This window comes from Myotis yumanensis, unplaced genomic scaffold, assembly GCF_028538775.1.
Source record: "Myotis yumanensis isolate MYYU_CA2020_CCGP unplaced genomic scaffold, mMyoYum1.0.hap1 SCAF_15, whole genome shotgun sequence".
NCBI classification, from domain to species: domain Eukaryota; kingdom Metazoa; phylum Chordata; class Mammalia; order Chiroptera; family Vespertilionidae; genus Myotis; species Myotis yumanensis.
This window is the reverse complement of record NW_027223766.1, coordinates 52163921-52181568: the sequence shown is the minus strand read 5'-3', so window position 1 is coordinate 52181568 and position 17648 is coordinate 52163921. Positions and strand designations below refer to the sequence as shown.

The 17648-nt window shown below is 53.3% G+C and overlaps 1 protein-coding gene across 2 annotated transcripts in view; it reads left to right on the top strand.

Moving 5' to 3' along the window:
- FAM135B (family with sequence similarity 135 member B) overlaps positions 1-14231 on the top strand; it is an 88716-nt gene extending 74485 nt beyond the window's left edge. For both annotated transcript variants that reach the window (XM_070392403.1, XM_070392402.1), the window contains exons 13-20: positions 431-2411; positions 4510-4676; positions 5580-5671; positions 6259-6356; positions 7962-8113; positions 9730-9840; positions 10595-10708; positions 11641-14231. In XM_070392403.1, the coding sequence (XP_070248504.1) occupies positions 431-2411; positions 4510-4676; positions 5580-5671; positions 6259-6356; positions 7962-8113; positions 9730-9840; positions 10595-10708; positions 11641-11846 (2921 nt within the window). In that variant the 3' untranslated portion in view covers positions 11847-14231. The remainder of the gene's footprint in view (positions 1-430; positions 2412-4509; positions 4677-5579; positions 5672-6258; positions 6357-7961; positions 8114-9729; positions 9841-10594; positions 10709-11640) is intronic.
- Positions 14232-17648: the final 3417 nt, after the last annotated feature.

Below are 17648 nucleotides of genomic sequence, written 5' to 3'. Positions count from 1 at the left end.
CCATAAGGAGGATTTAAGCTTTTAAAGGAAAATAGAAGACCAGCCCCGCTCAGCCCACCTTCCCCCATCAGAGGCTGGCGTGGTATCGCCTGGCACAAAGCCCCGCCCACCTCAGGGTTGGCTTTCCTGGCACTGCCAGCCCCCGGCCAGAGCCATCCCTTTGGCATAAACTGTCAGAGGACTCACCACCAGCACCTGGTTGCATGAGTATCAGGGCCCATGAAACAGATATTCCATTGCTTGGGAAATGCTGCGGGTTCAGGTTACCTCCCAGGAGCCAGGCCTAAGTCCAGCCTCATTTCTCCTGGTACAGTCAGGCGTTTGGACACGTTGTGAGCACAGATTCCTAAGTTATGGTGCTGCTGCTGCTGCTGTTTCTTTCTTTTTGTAGGACAGAATTTGAGTGTTTACCCTAATTTCAATGTTCCAGCCACAAGTCCCGCCCAAATGAGTTTAAAAGACAGAGAAGAGGACCCTCTTGTAAACAGAAAGTCATCTTTTCGGGAAAACCTCATCCTGCCCACCCCGAAACCACCCCAAATGGACTGCGATGAAGAGGTGCTTCGTGGGCCGGCGTCAGAGGAAGAGGTGGGCACCCCCAGTCCTGCGGACGTGCTTTCCGAGTCTCAGGTGTATCTGACGATTGGGGAGTCCCCGGACACGGCAGCTGTGCCTGCAGGTGAAGGTCGCACTGGCCAGAGGGCTGATGTCGGGATGGATTCACTGGCAGATGACGACCCGCCTGGAGGGAGTCCAGGCCCAGAGGATGGCTGGGGCCCGACGCTGGCCTACCTCGAGGTCAAGTCCAGCAATAAGCACCCAGGCCGAGCTGAACCCACAGTGGCCACGAGTGACCAGCACGGGGGTGGGCGCTTCCGCGAGAACCGTGAACTGGACAGCACTCTGCCAAGCACAGCGCTGGCAGGCGGGAGTCGTCAGCCTGCCGTCTCGTGGGAGAAAACCCCGCTCCTGGAGTCAAGGGCTCCCGGGAAGGGAGCCGACCAGGAGGCCAAGACGCTGCTGCTAAGTCTGAAGCCCTTCCCCAGGGAGCCTTGCGGGCCACTGAGCTCTGCTCTGAGGGATCCCCCGGAGGCCAGGGCTGCCCCGAGGGACCCGCCCCCAGAGGAGCAGGAGGAAGGGTCCGTGCTGTCCGGGGTCATCAAGAGATCGTCCTCCCTCATCTCGGATTCGGGCATTGAGAGTGAGCCGAGCTCCGTGGCCTGGTCCGAGGCCCGGGGCCGGGCCCTGGAGGTGCCCAGTGACCGGGAAGTGTCACACCCGCTGCTTCGCAGACACACCCCGCACAGGAACTCTCTGGAGGGCGGGCACACGGAGAGCAGCCTGAGCTTGCCCAGCGGCATCCAGGCGTCCCTCACCTCCATCAGCTCCCTGCCTTTCGAGGAGGAGGAGCGGGAGCTGGCGCTGCTCACCAAGCTGACCAAGTCGGCGTCGGCGCCCCAGATCAGTAGCCCAGAGGAGGCCGCTGAAGACGCGGGTGCCGTGCGGCCAGACGCAGGTCCTGCTGAAACTCCGGGCCAGCTGGCCAGCAGCATAGAAACCCCAGGACAGGGCAGTCCACCCAGCGATGGGGGATCCAGCATCCAGGACACAGGGGTTGGCCCTTCCCTCGTGGAGGTGGCTCTAGACGCTGACCAGCAGGGCGCGGGTTACCTCGACATCCCCCAGGATAAAGGGGCTCGCACTGACCCTCTAGGGCCCCGCAGACTTGATGGCAGGACTGAGAACCCTCCAGGAGCTGGAACCAAAGGTGTTCACTTAGCAATACCACGAGGCACAGCACAGGCCAGCCCGAGGGACAGAGCTTTTCCTGGAGTGCAGAGGGAGGCCCCAAAGCGCATGCCTGCAGACGCGGGTGTGGGGAGTAGCCCGGGGTCCCATGGCGGCAGGTCGGACATGGCGAGCCTCCCTGACCACGCGGTGCCCGCACCGAGTCGCCCGCCCGCTGTGGATGCCGCCGCCCTGGGGTCAACAGGCCAGCGGAGGGGCTCCCCTCGCATCATTGAGGAGGCGGCGTTTGGGAGAGGAGCTCACACCATGGACCGGGGACACCAGGCAGGCGCCGTGTGCCCCGCTATGACTCACTCCATTCACTCCCAAATCCTGGGACCCCAGGAGCCCAGGGCGGGCACTTCTGCCGTGGGGCCCCCCCTTGCCCCTGCAGAGACCTTCTCTCCCGACAGCCTGAAAGCTGTGGAGGTCGTCAACTTGTCTGTGTCCTGCACGGCCACGTGTCTCCCGTTCTCGTCGGTGCCCAAGGAGACCCCTGCCAGGGCTGGGTTCTCTTCCAGACAGACCCCCCTCCCCATCACGCACCAGCCTCTGGGGTCCTTCGGGGCTGTTTCTACCCATCCGAGCGCGCTGGAGGAAGGCGTCGGCGAGAGGATGTTCAGGTAAGCCGGCCGGCGTCTCACCTGTCCTCACACCGTCTCATAGATGCTCCCATCTCCTTCTCAGTTTCCTGCGTACTCTTCCCAAACTGAGATCTGTCATATCCTCATTTAAATAAAGTCATATATTCATATCCTGCACGTGAGAAATGTAGAATAGTATAAAGAAGTACAAACTACCCATTGCTCACATATAGCCTCTAGGTAAGTTCTTCCACACGTTTTTCTATTGCATCTATATCTACATATTATTTTTATGCAAAAAAACAGGATAATTCTGTACAAACTAAGGTTTTTCTGCCTAACATGCTGGAAACAATCTGTTGATACATCTATTTTTGCGTGAGCATTTAATGTTTAAACAGCACTCCGTTGTATGGATATACTATGATTTATTCACAAAATCCTTGAGAGATGGGCATCTAAGTGTCCTTTTCAGTGTTTATTATGATAGTCACCTCTCTCATGATCGTCATTGCATATTTTTGCATTTGCATATTTTGAACAGGCGGTCCTTTAACCCTTGAGGGAGTGGGATGACTTTATCAGCTTGGCCTCCCGAGCCCCTTTTGTGCAGTTCCTAAGTTAATCATTTGTGTTGCAACGTCCAGATCCTTCCCTCATCCGTGTGTGGGGTTTGTATCCCCGTGGCTGCCTCATCTACAAACTCTGTGTTTGATTAAGTACCAAAACGTCTTTCTTTTCCAAAATGCTGAGGAGTTACCTACTCATGATATTTCAAAAAAAAATTGCACGGGCAGGTAGACTTTGGGTCGCTGTTTCATAAAGATTATTAAATGTCCCATGTCATCAATTATGTGACCATGTCATCATTTTAACAAACACGGCAGGCGCTCTCTCCAATGCGTGGCCAGGGTAGCCCTGACTGCGATTGTGCTCGCAGTGTCACAGGGAGGCAGGGAGGTGAGAGAGGGAATTGAGGGCAGATGGGTAAATGGATGGTTTGAGTGTGCATCACTGAGCCAGGGTGGGGACAGGACCTAGCCGGGCTGGGGACGCTGAGCGTGAATAGAGAAGGTGGCCAGGAGAAGCTTTTCGAAGGTGACACCTATGCTGTTGCTGCTGATGGTGATGACGATGATGATGATGGTATGGCTAGTAATAGAGACATTTATTCTTCTTAGTCCGTTTCAAGTGTGTTCTAAGCATTTTGCATAGATCATATCACGTCAGACACAAGCCAACTTTACTAATTAGATAGTGATGTCATTCCCTTTGGACACATGAAGAACTGGAATGCAAAGGGGTTAAGTCAGCAGTTCTCAACCTGTGGGTGGCGACCCCTTTGGCGGTCGAACAACCCTTTCACAGGGGTCGCCTAAGACCATCCTGCATATCAGATATTTACATTACGATTCATAACAGTAGCAACATGACAGTTATGAAGTAGCAACGAAAATAATTTTATGGTTGGGTCACAACATGAGGAACTGTATTTAAAGGGCCAGAAGGTTGAGAACCACTGGGTTAAGTGATTGGCCCACAGCCAGTAAACATCAAAGCCGAGACCTTGGCAGTGTGGCTCCTGAGTCCTTGCTCCTAACCACCACCTTGTCACATAACCACACAAAGGACCCAGTAACCCTGGGGGAGGGGCATTGCAGGCAGACAGACCCGAGTGCGCGAAGGCATGGAGATCAAGCACCATCACTCCTGCAGGGAACTATAAGAAATGTGTTCGTTTTGGAGACTGGGGGATGGTGCTGGAGAAGCAGCTGGAAGCACAGCCATGGAGCCTTGTGGGCAAGGCCAAGAAGTGTTCACTCTGGGGAGGTCTTTGTAAAGATTGTGTGGCTCCTTGGAGCTGGGCGGAACCTCACACGTCCTGCTCAGTGCAGGGACCGCATAGAAATGTGCAGAACCCAACCAAAGTAGCCTTTGGTTTTCCCGGGCACTTCCCTGCCTCCTTGTTCAGAACAAAGCTCCCCTCAGTAGCACCCCCCTGAAGCCGCACATCCAGCCTCTGCCACTCGGCAAATTCTTCCCTGTAGATGTTCATCACTCCTGCATCCAGTCAACTCATCCCCTGCTCAACATGCCATGCAGGGCGTGGCGTGCGATTAATTAGTGTATTCTCCAGTTTCTATCAGGCCAAAGAGAAATTTAAAAAAGAACTGAAGATTGATGGATTTCTGTACAGTGACTTATCGGTACTAGCTTCTGACATGCCGTATTTCCCACCAGAGGAAGAGGAGGAGAACTTGGAGGACGGGATTCACCTGGTAGTCTGTGTCCATGGCCTGGATGGTGAGTTCCAAAGAAAGCTGTCTGACATGCAAACTTGTTGAGAAAATGAAGTACAAGAATGAGTGAGTGAATGGAATGAAAGAATGAGTGGATAAATGGAATGAATGGAGTTAATGAATGGATAAATGAAATGAAGGAATGAATAAATAAATGGAATGAGGGAAGTAATGGATAAATGGAATGAAGGAATGAATAGAGTAAACGAATGGATAAATGGGATGAAGGAAGGAATGGATAAGTGGAAGGAAGGAAGGAGGGAAGAAAGGGAGGGAAGGAGGGGGGGAGGGAGGGAGGGAGGAAGGGATAATGGAGTGAAGGAAGGAATGGAGTATGTCCTTTGCTTCTCCCTCATCAGCAGCGGCTCATTTCCTGCCCCCGACGGTCCCTATGGAGCAGGTGGCGTCCATGGCCCTTACACCTTCATGACTGTCTCCAAAGACCACTGTTACTCTAGTGTAGACAACTACACCCGGCCTGGCCCACTTGGGGGCCTTGCTGACTACCTGTCAGTGACAGCACTAGACAAGCTTTGTGTTAAATAAGACACTTAAGAGGGGGCTTGTAGATGGCACGTTGTGTCCTGTCAACCGTTGAGTGGTGTCACTCGCAGAAAGCCCTGAGCAAACAGCACTGGCTATGGAAGAAGGGGAGGCAGTACGCCTCCAGCTGGTCCTGTGGGGAATGTCCACAGCCATGTGTCTATGGGGCAGGGAGTAATGCCATGGAGGGGGACTTCCGAAAGGCCCTGACCCTGTGGGGTAGGGGGGTGGACTTGTTTCAGTTGTTTATATCATCTGCTCAGCTAACACCCTGGTGCATGTGGGAATGGGGGGAGGAGAGCCAAGATCCTTGTGTGTCTGCTTTTGTGTTCCTCACTTTGGGTGGGTTTGTCCATCGTTTTAGGGAATAGTGCGGACCTCCGGCTGGTAAAGACCTTCATAGAACTGGGGCTCCCTGGAGGCAAACTGGACTTCCTGATGTCTGAGAAGAACCAGGTATGAGGACACAAACCCGAGTCAGGCCTCACATGAGCCCCTGAAAGTCACCAGACAGTTTGCGGATGCGCAGATAAGAGGGGGCTTTGCCGAAGAACACGGCAGGTGCTTATGGTCCGAGAGAAAGGACTCGCTTCTCCTTCCGGAGGGCGAGGAGAGAAGAAGAAGTGGGGGCATGGGAGCCGGGTGCCTGGGGCCTTCTGACCCACTGGGCATCAGGGTGGGTGACAGCTCGGAGCATCCGTGCCTGGGACATCTGTGGGTCCACCCTGGGGCTGTCCCTGTCCCTGGTGTCTGTGTGACTTCTCGGCACGTGTTTCCTTCTCTGTGACACGGGACAGCGATCCCCAGGGGACTGCATGTGCATCTCCACCTTGTCCCTTCCTCCTTGTCCGTCACCCCCTGACTGAGGAGACTCTGGTGTCCCGGAGTCTCTTCACTGGGGTCCCAATCTGTGAGCCCTCAATGTGGAGTTCCTGTCCATGACCCCAGCATCAGGCTGAGGCCCCCTCCCAGCATGCACCACGGTGTGGATGGAGGAGCCCGGCCTTGCTGGCCCCGCCCACCCATGTCCTCTCCTCTTCCAGATGGACACGTTTGCCGACTTTGACACCATGACGGACCGGCTGCTGGATGAGATCATCCAGCACATCCAGCTGTACAGCCTCTCCATCGCCCGGATCAGGTGAGGGAGCCGCGGGGAGCAGGCTGGGGGAGGGGGTGCCTCTGAGTGTTTGCTGTACACCCCTGGGGTGAGCTGACGGTGACTTTAATGGCGTAGATGGCCCGGTCATGTGGCTCAGTGGTTGAGCGTCGACCTATGACCCAGGAGGTCACAGTTTGATTCCAGGTCAGGGCACATGCTCCGGTTGTAGGCTCGATCCCCAGTGTGGGGCGTGCAGGAGGCAGCCAATCGTTGATTCTCTCTCATCATTGTTGTTTCTCTCTCTCTCCCTCTCCCTTCCTCTCTGAAATCAATAAAAATATATTTAAAAAAACTTTAAGAGATAATAATGGTGTAGACGGCGTTGAGAGCGGAGGTGACATACCCACGTCCACCACAGTGTGTGCGGGAGAAGAAACATTTGTAGCTCCGAAGGAAGAGACTTGGACTTGGTCAGATATTCCTAAGTTTGAATGTTGGTTCTCCTAACGCCCAGGAGTCCGACTCTGGACTCCACCACGGAATCTCCCCACGAGTTTCTGTCCCTGCGCCTCTATCTGTGGAGCGGGGCCAGCGCTGAGCTGAGAGGGCAGAGCTGGGCGGTGCCCTGCAGGAAGGGGTGTCAGTCTGTGAGCTGCCTCCGTAGCAGAGGACTTGCTCTACGCCTTATACCAGGAAGGGGAGAGCTGACACCTGCCCTTGGGGTGTGGGGCAGAGTGGCGAGCCCTCAACGTGCATCAGCCCGGTTAGTCCTCAGAGGTAAAATCTCAGGCCCTCCTCCTCTCACAAGTGGGGGCGCAGAGGCTTCCAGGGGTCAGGGGGCAACCACAGGGCATGCTGGGAAGAGGCCAGAGGTGTCCCTCTCATGTGACAGGGTTTCCATAGTTGTTGTTATTGTTATTATTATTATTATTATTCCTCACCCGAGGATATTTTCCCATTGATTTTTAGAGAGAGTGGAAAAGAGAGGGAAAGACAGAGAGAAACATCGATATGAGAGAAACACATTGATTGGTTGCTTCCTGCACGAACCCCAACTAGAGCCAAGGCCAGGGAGGAGTCTGCAACTAAAGTACATGCCCTTGACCGGAATCGAACCCAGGACTCTGATCCACAAGCCAACGCTCTATCCACTGAGCCAACCTGCTAGAGCCATAGTAATTCTTTAAGTTGAAAATAATGCTGTGTTGGATCCGTGGTCTGTGGGACCAGGACTGGAGCATGTAGGATGGGTGTCCGCCTATGTGGGCAGGGAGCAGGCGGCGACGAGTGCCTAGCGGGGGAGTGAATGATGAGTGAATGACAGGGGAGAGGGGCCTCATGGGAGATGGGATTGCATTCTATGGATGACCAGGGCAGTTCAGTGCTCAGAAAGGACACCCATGTGGACGAGAGAAGACATAGGGACGGGGCCGGAAGCTGGGCAAGATGCCCACATGTCTCTCCGGACCACACTGGGCACAGGAGGGTCCACTCATGAAGACCCGGCTGGCGCTCACCCCGGCCAGTTTGGACACCTGGTGGGGATGGATTAGTGCCCCAAACCGGTGGGGGGTGCAGGGCGCTGACCCCGGCGTTCCCTGCGCAGGACCCTCAGGCTCACTGACCCGATTTCTCTCCGATCAGCTTCATCGGCCATTCTCTGGGCAACATCATCATCCGCTCGGTCCTCACGAGGCCCCGGTTCCGCTATTACCTCAGCAAGCTGCACACCTTCCTGTCGCTGTCCGGGCCGCACCTGGGGACCCTGTACAACAACAGTACCCTGGTCAGTACAGGTGAGACTCTCCCACACCGAGCAGTGCCCAGAGTTCATCCGGGGCAGAGGGGAGGGGAGGCTAGGGGCAGACGCTGCTCTTCTTAAAAATATATATTTTTGTGTTGATTTCAGAGAGGAAGGGAGAGGGAGAGAGAGATAGAAACATCAATGATGAGAGAGAATCACTGATCAGCTGCCTCCTCACACCCCACACTAGGATGGAGCCCAAAACCTGGGCATGTGCTCTGACCGGAATCAAACCATGACCTCCTGGTTCATAGTCAGTGCTTGACTACTGAGCCGTGCTGGTTGGGCCAGACGCTGTTCTTGACGGAACCCTGTGAGTTTGGAGCCTCCTCCAGCATGGACGGTGGAGAGAGGGCTGAGCTGAGAAAGGCGGCCTTTGGTTTGTGTTGAATGAGGTTGGACGGGATGGACCCAGGACCTCTTCTGCTTCCAGTTTCCTGGGAACAAAGAGGTGATGTCCCTGGGGTGCTAGCTGGAAAAGGTTCAAAAGCTAATCGTGAAGAGGAGAGAGCATGGGAGTCTCAGTTCGTTGGGGCTGCTGTCCCGGTCACCATGGACGGTCACAGACCTAGAGGCCGGGAGTTGAGGTCTAGGCACCCCAGCTTCACTGTCTAGTGAGGGCCAGGCTCCTGGTTCATGGATGGCCCTCTTCTTGCTGTGTCCTCAGTGGCAGGGAGGGAGCTCCCTGGGTCTCTTCAATTACGGCACTAACCCCACTCAGGAGGGCCCCACCCTCATGGCCCAAGCACCTCCCACAGGTCTCACCTACAAACGCCATCACATTGAGGGGTTAGTTTTCAACATATGAACTTGGGGGAATACAACAATGGGTTATGGCAGAGTGGAGGGGAGGCCAGAGGCAGACTCAGCCAGATGCCTGCGGGGGCAGAGTCTATAGTAAGGGCGTTCAATCACATCGCTCCCATGACAAGCCTGCCGTCAAGTTCTAACCCAGACACTTAGTGAGGACTCTTGCCCAGACCTTTAGTCTCTGTGCTGCTGCGTTTCCTTCATTTTAAAATGGACCGAATGTGTGTATATATGTATGGTTACATATATAACACATACATATGTATGTATGTCTCTAAACACACACCATATATATGATATGCATATATGATACACATTTACATGGCAGTAATGATCACATATGTGCACATTGTATCTTGTTTATGTCCTTGCATTTTTATAAAAAAATCGTGGTGGTCACATGATACTCATACTCATCCATGTCAGTGTCGGCATAGCCACGGGAAGGGGAGGGACTCTGAGATGCGAGGTTGACTTTCGCTTTTTAGACCCTAACTGGATCTGTAAGGAGCATTCTTTATGCGAGTTTGTATTTAGGGTTGGTTCCTTAGCCTGGATTTAGGGACGGGGACAAGCAGATCGGAGAGTGTGGGAGTTTCAGGACTCCCGCAGCCTGCCGCCATGCTGTTTCACAGGGCGATTTTGTGTCTCTGTCCCCTTGTGTAAGGGTACAGACATCCCCTCACTTCCCACGCGTTTGCTAAAGCCTGCTGCCCTCTGTTTGTGTTGACTGTTGCTCTCTCCCAGTTATTTGCCCCCGTGTGTGTGTGTTTGAGTTTGGTTTGGTTTGGTTCCCAGGCTTGTGGCTCATGCAGAAGCTGAAGAAGTCGGGCTCCCTCCTGCAGCTCACCTTCAGGGATAACGCCGATCTGCGCAAGTGTTTCCTCTACCAGCTCAGCCAGAAGACAGGTGAGTGGCTCCCCCGCGCGGTGGGGCCTGAGTGTGAGCTGAGATCCAGTCCGACCCACTGGCTCCCGCCACTCTAGGTTGATTCACTCACAGGAGGGTTTGAGCGGAGGCACAGCCTCTGCACTCCCAGGAGGCCAGGAGCCACCCGAGAACTCAGTCTCCCTGTGGCAGGTGAAAGGCATCACACCCCGGAGCCCAGGTGTGCGTGTGGGGATCTCTGCAGGAGAGCCCTCGCCTCCCATTCACACGGATCCTTTCCTCGCCTAACCGCCCAGGCTCGGGGTCTGGGGGCCACTCACAGCCCCTCCACCAGGTGCAGGTCCACGGACAAAGGGCAGACAAACACGGTCCTTTTATGTTGACAGCGGAGGTGGGTCCTTCCCAGGCAGCCCGAGGGTACCTTCCCGCAGCCCCTCCGCAGTGAGGAAGGGCCCAGCGGTGCAGAAGCTCCCCCCTCCCCCCGTCACGGGAACGGGCGGAGGGCAGCAATGGGTGAGGAGGAGCAGAAGCTAGACTGGCTTCCCCTATCCAGGAGCTTGCTCTGTGTGCCTTCACTTCCCCCCGATGAGCACAGCCCCCCCCCCCCCCCCCTCCTGTGGCACTAAAGCTCCAGCGGCAGATGCTTTGCTCGGCCTCGCAGACCAGAAGGCCCTCATGCACCCACACAACCCGGTGTCAGTCTGCTCGCCCGAGCGCCCTCTCTCGGGGCAGGTGCACAGGCTGTGACCGGAGGACGCACCCTGGCTCGTTGCAGGTCTGCAGTATTTTAAAAATGTCGTGCTGGTGGCTTCACCCCAAGATCGCTACGTGCCATTTCACTCCGCCAGGATCGAAATGTGCAAAACCGCCCTGAAGGACAGGCACACAGGTAAGCCCCGCTTCATTCGCACAATTGAAAAAGCAAACGCAAAGAAAAAAAAAAGAAAGAAAAGAAAAAGCAAACGCAGCCCCGGCCGGGTGGCTCAGTTGGTTCCCCTGCACCAAGGTGGCAGGTTCCATCCCAGGGCAGGGAACATACAAGAATTAACCAATGAATGCACGGGTGGTGCAACAACAAATCGATGTTTCTCTCTCCTCTCCTCTCTCTCTCTAAAGTCAATCGATCAATAAATAAAAAAATTAATAAGCAAACATTCAGCCCTGGCCGGGTAGCTCAGTTGATTGGAGTGTCATCCCATACACCAAATGGTTGCGGGTTCAGTCCCAGTCAGGGCCCACACAAGAGGCAAGCCATCCATGTTTCTCTCATTGGGCTTTCTCTCTCACATCGATGTTTCTCTCTTTCTAAAAAATTAATGAGAAACATATTCTCCAGTGAGGATTAAAAAAAAAAAAATAAAGCCCTAGCTGGTTTGGCTCTGTGAATAGTGCATCAGCCTGTGGATGGAAGGGTCCCAGTTCAATTCCAGTCAGGGCACAGGCCTGGGTGGTGGGCTCGATCCCCAGTGTGGGACGTGCAGGAGGCAGCCGATCCATGATTCTCTCTCATCATTGATATTTCTAGCTCTCTTTCCTCTCCCTTCCTCCCTGAAATAAAAGTATAGATTTTAAAAAATAATAAAAGCAGACGTGCATTCATGAAATTTAAACTCTGCCTAGTGGGGCCCATCAGACGTTCCGCCCAGGGATAGGAACCCGCTCAGGGATAGGAACTCGCCCAGGGATAGGAACTCGCCCGCACCCAGTGTCTCTCCAGGTTCCTCTGTGAGTTCCCCTAAGTCTGCCTGACCCCTACATTCACCCAGTGAACATTGTCCCCCTAAGTTCAGCCTGTACCCCTGGCTTGCTCCCTCCCCACAGGGCCTGTTTATGCAGAAATGATCAACAACCTCTTGCGCCCCCTGGTGGAAGCCAAGGACTGCACGCTGATCCGGCACAACGTGTTCCACGCGCTGCCCAACACCGCCAACACCCTGATCGGGCGCGCGGCGCACATCGCAGTGCTGGACTCGGAGCTGTTCCTGGAGAAGTTCTTCCTGGTGGTGGGACTCAACTACTTCAAGTAGCGGCCGGAGCCGCCCGGCCCGTCCAAGGCCCACCCACGGGAGCTTGGCCCTTCCAGTGCGGAGCCGAGAGGAGGCCTGAGGAACGCAGGAGGGCGGACCGGGACCCAAACTTCCATTTGGGAGATTTGGGAAAGCCCGGAACCACAGGGATCAAAACAGGCTTTGCCCCAACCTGTCTGGCCACCTGGAGGCTCCCCCATCCGAGATGCTCTCTAGAGAAAATTCGAGAAAATAAAGCCACAGAACTTGGAGCTGGGGAGCCCGCCTTTGTAACCCGCAGCGGTTGGCAGGGGGCAGGCGCACTCCACCTTCACCAGGCGTGTCCAGCGGGTGGCTAGCGCATAGCTTATCATTTTCCAAATTAAAGTACGTGCAAACAAGCATTTCAGAACTCAGGTTAACCTCTGTGCGGAGTGAACATACTGGTGTAAATAGGACTCTCCGTAGCCTCCATGTGCCACCTTGTTCAAGAACATGCGAGGCCTCCTCTCCTCTCCTGTTTTCTCAGCAAGGGCGAAGGAATGCTTTAGAAACCCCAAGTCCACGGCCTCCCGGCGGTGTGTGGGGGGGTGATTGCAGGTGGGGGGGGAGTGATGCTATAGAGGAACCTAGAGAGAGTTGGCCCACTAGCTGCCTCCCTGCTCCTCCAGAGCTTGCTGCGCTCAGCCCCGCTCCATGCATTGTTGCGATGGCTCAGTCTCTGTCTCGGGAAGATGGACTTGGACTAAAGCTGGCAGAAGCGGGCACCGAGACTGATGCTCACGTGCGTGGCGCTCCGGCGGGCGTACTTCCAAAGAAATGCTAGGTCAGCATTGGACGCAATTGCAGAAAATTAAACCCATGAACGTGGCCAGCGGCTCCTCCGTCCGTGGAGGGAGAAAGCATCTAAATGGAGGAAAGCTGGATTCCACAACCTCAGGGGAGCTCAGGGAAGGTGCTGGGTGTCTTTCAATAGCAAGGTCGTCTTGCCTTAGGGAACTAAAGGGCTAGGGAAGGTCACCATGGATTAAAAAACAACAGCAACCCTACAAGACAGCAGGAGCGATAGTGAGATCGGAGGGAAGGACAATGGTTAGGGGGAGGGTTCTACATGCGTTATTGGTAAGTGGCCTAAGGGATAGTTTTGAAACTTACCAGAATGTTTAATCAGGTCCCCAAGGCTGAGTGCACCCTACGGGCTAAAGGAAGCCCAGAGAACCATGACCGAGGACGTGGGGATGACTAACACGGGGGACCCTTCTGCTGGAGGCGCGTGAGAGCAGACGGAGAACGCTGAGCATGTCATCACCCTCCTCCTGCTTCGGCAACATTCCCTTAGTGTGGAAACTGGGCCCTGACCGCAGGCCATGAAGCCAAGCAAACGCGGGCTCGCCCCTCCCATGGCCACAGCGTGGCGTTGGAAACCCCGTGCAGAGGCTGGGAGATGTGTGCAGAGAGGCGCCTTTGCAGGAGAGCAGAGTGGGCCTCGAGAAAAAACGAGAGGGGAGCAGGCGATGGATGATCTGCAAAGGCAGATCCCACCAAGGGGTGAGGGCTTCCCTCTGGGCCTCCGATCTCTCATCTGTTCTTTCTGTCAGGGGGGCAGGGGGTCCTTTGGGTATTAAGTTCCCGATGGGCGTAGACTCCGCTACCCACGAGCAGTGCCAGCCTCCCCCAGGAGGGACTCGGTTTCTGTAGCGGAGTGCATGCTGCTATACGCCCTGCCTGGACTAGCACCCCAGCCAGGGCAGGACCCCAGGTTTGTAGCAACTTCTCCTTTTCTGGCCAGAGGGGGAGTCCGTGCATTTCACTGTGTGCTCCCACTTCCATCAGCACCGTGTCATTCCCTGGTCGTCGGAAGACCGACCGCATCGCCGGTGGTCAGGGTGACTCTGATGACTACTGTCCTTCCCCAAAACCAGATGCCATTTTTAACTACAATCTGCTGTCTGGACCTCGCGAGAACTCGTGGCAATAAACGTCCAGCCGCATGGGGCGCCTCTTTTTTACAGGGGAGCTCCACTGTCTTTGTAACCCCGCTCTGGCCTCTGAGCATCCATTCTAACTGTAGAAAGTCCATCCCTGTATGTAAATAAGAGTGCCAAGTGTCACATGTCTTGCCTCATTTGAAAAGGGTTTTTTATGTCTCTTTCTATTGAAGTATAGATATCTAATATATATATACATGTGTATATGTATATATATACATATATATACACACATAATATATAAATATATAATGTAAAACAGTGACATTCTATTATTGATGATAAAAATTATAAACAAAATGCCTGCCAAGATAATGGTCTAGTCTGTTGTCATTCTCAGCATCTTTTTTGTTTTTCTTTTTTGTTGGTTGCTTGGTTTTATGATTTGGTACCTTTGCCAGAACTACTGAGACATAAAAATTACTGATACTGAAATAAAAATGTGAGGAATGAATGAATGAATGAATGAATGACTCACAGCAGGTGCTAAATGGATCTCAACAAATCCCTAGGCTAGAAGCCTTTCTGCTGCAGCAGACTTTCTCCCTAGGGCGTCGTTAACCGCTCTGCCCAAGGACAGGGGACACAGGCAATGCAGCCTGTGGCTGAGGGAAAGAGCTTGGGGGAACCCTCCCTGGGGTGACCCCGCCCTGGAGCAGTGCCTGTGGCAGAAATTCCTGTGGCCTCTAGAGGGCGCCCAAAGCCTGACAAATAGCAAAGTGCTAGCTCAAGCTGGCCGTTCCCTCCCTGCCTCTAAAAGTGTGCTAGGAATCTGAGCAGGAGAAAATAAAGATGGAATTGGTTTTTGGAAACAAGAAGAGAAACACTGAAGTCCAAAAGGTAGAATTAGGGAGAGGCGGCCTGACTTTTTAGGATTTCCAGCTGGGATGAACTTGAAGAATGAATTCATTCCCATTCAAGCCTCAAGCCCCGACAGGTGTGCCGCGTGCAGAGCACAGAGCTGGGAGAAGGAACTCTGCAGAAGGAAGGCGGCTCTCCTTAACTGAGGCCACATGTGACTCAGTCAGCAGTTCGACATTCGCTTTCTCAGAAAGGGCTGCCCAGACCCCCCGTGGAGGACAGCACTCCCTAGTTTCTTTCCAAGGAACAGAGCAAAGGGAATCCTCGGAGGTGGGCAAAACCATTCTTTTTTTTTAACAAGCATCTGCCACTCAGAGTCACAGAGCTCACAGAAGGGCCACCAAGATGGGAGGCCGAGTGTCCTTTGCCTCCACTGTAGGGACTCCCTGACTCACCCAGCGCCTCACAGCTGGGGGCCTCTTCTCACACGTGTAGGAGCTTCCCCCTGGGGCACAGCGGAGGTGCTGTTCCCATTTAATAGTCGGAGGAAATAAAACCCAGAGAGGCTGGGGACTTGTCCAGGGCAGCACAGCTAGGTTCACTGTCGTCACCCACCACTGTTCCCGCCACAGTCCTGAGCTGCTGGGAGCGCTTCTCCCAAAGCGAGGCCACGGCCCCTGGGGTGTCACCCCCACAGATGGTTTCCTGTTTGTTTTTGCCATGCAAGTGCCCGCGCTGATCACGGAGGCACCCACTTCAAGATGCTGTGTGGGATAAGCACATGTCAGCAGGACCCGGCAAAGAGCCAGGTTGCCCCCCCCCCCGCCCCCCCCCAGGTGCCTTTGTTTTGGAAATCTCGGTTGATTTCACTAACTATTTGGGCAACTTGATTTTTTCTCTTTCTGCATTTTAAAGTCCTGCTCTTAAGTTTAATCACAATACAGAGTGAGACCGAGATATCCAGGCCCCCATCCTCGCCCCAGTAAAGGCAGAACCCAAGCCCATGTCCTCTCTCCCCCACTTTGCTGTGTGGCCCCAGGTGTGCCATGTGCTTTCCAGGACCTGTGAGCAATACCCCCTCCCCCTTTTTAAACATTATTTTTCCGTTTCCTGAGGGTTATTGCTGAGGTGCATTTTGCAATCAGAACCACAAGGGCCGTCCAGCCTTACCCTGGTCATCTATAGGTTGAGGCGGCACACACACTCCCCTCCTTAACGGCCTCAAATGGCTTTCCGTTTTAGCTGGAATGAAGCCCCGCATGGCTTAGAATCACCGCTCAGAGACGCCTCCTTGACCACTCACCCCAAAGTCAGCCTCGACCCCCTAAGATTACTCTTTGCCAGCACTGAATTACTGAGGTATAATGGACTAAATCATAAGATATTAAAGGTGTGCACTGTGATGACTCGATATACACATACACTGTGAAAGCATTGCCCCATCTAATTAATGATCTTATCACCTCGCATACTTATCTTTTTTGATGGTGAGACCCTTGAAGTTCCACTCTCTGACAAACTGCAAGGACACAATAGTGTTACCAACTTTAGCTACAGTGTTTACTTTAGAAGCCTGGACCTTCTTTTCCTTTAACTGCAAGTTTGTTCACTTTTACCCACATCCCTCTGCTCCCCCCAACCCCCTGCCCCTGGCCGCCACTTTTCTGCTTTCTGTTTCTGAATTTGACTGTTTCTTCCTCTTCCTCCTCCTCCTTTTTCCACATATAAGTGATAACATGCAATATTTGTCTTGCTCTGTTTGGCGTATTTCACTTAGAATTTAGCTTAATAGCATAATACCCTTCAGGTTCACCCATGTTTTGGCAAATGACAGGATTTTCCTTTTTATAAAGGTTGAAAAATATTCCAATATATATGCAAATCAAAACTAAAAAGAGATATTGCCTCACATAAACATAGCCAAGTTTTCTTTATTCCTTCATTCCTCAGGGACACTTGGGTTGCTGCCATAACTTAGCTCTTGGGAATAATGCTGCAGTGAAATGGGGAAGGCAGGTATCTCTTTGAGGTAATAATTTTGTTTCCTTTTTATGTATTCCCAGAGGTGGAATTGTTAGATCATATGGAAGTTGTATTTTTAATTTCTTAAGCTACATTTTACATTTTTTGAGGAAACTCCATACGGTTTTTCTCCCAATAGTGGCTGCACTAATTTACAATCCCAACCAAAGTGCATGAGGGTTCCTTTTCCTCCACATCATAACACTTTTATCTCTCTCTCTCTCTTTTTATTTTATTTTTATAACAGCCATAAATAAATCCAAAAGGCGTTGAAAAGACAAAGGAGAGCCATTACTGAGGCAAACAGTTTGCAAACCCGAGAAAAGCAGCCTCTGGCAAAAATAAACACCGAAAGGAAGGGTGCTCCTCCCAAAGGGGAAGACTTTTTTTGTACAGAAGGGCCTTTTATGTAAACAAGGTGCCCCAGTTCCCACGGTTCTGATTGGTCTGAATCACACAGCTCTGATTGGTTTGTACTACCACTTCCTGACTGGTTGTCAGGAAGCAATTCTGATTGGACGGGGCAGGTAACAGCTGATTGGTTGAAAGGGTTCCGGAAATGCAGAGCAAGCACGCACTTGGGGAACCTAGAGTTCCGCCCCGAGGCGCAGGAGTACCTGGGAGGCCTCGCAGCGGAGGCTGCGGCTGGAGTCTCACTGTTTCTAGAACCTGGAGCCTCGGTGGGCCATGGGGAGCCCTCCCCGCAGGTAAGTTCTTCCTGGGGCTCTCTCTTCTTTCTCAGGGTCCACGCAGCCGTTCTCGCAGCTGTGAGGCGACCCCTCCTTTTCGTTCCCATGTGCATTTCCCTGGTGATGAGTGATGTCCGGCGCCGTTTCCTGAGCCTGTGGGCCATTTGTATGTCTTCTTAGGGAAAATGGTCTATGCTGGGTTTTGCTCGTTTTTTAATATGGATTTTTAAACAATTTTGTTCACCGTCTTTCTCGTCCAACTAGAATATTAGTTTCCTGAGAGCCAGGGTCACGTCTGTTTGGTACGTCTCTATCCAAGGCAT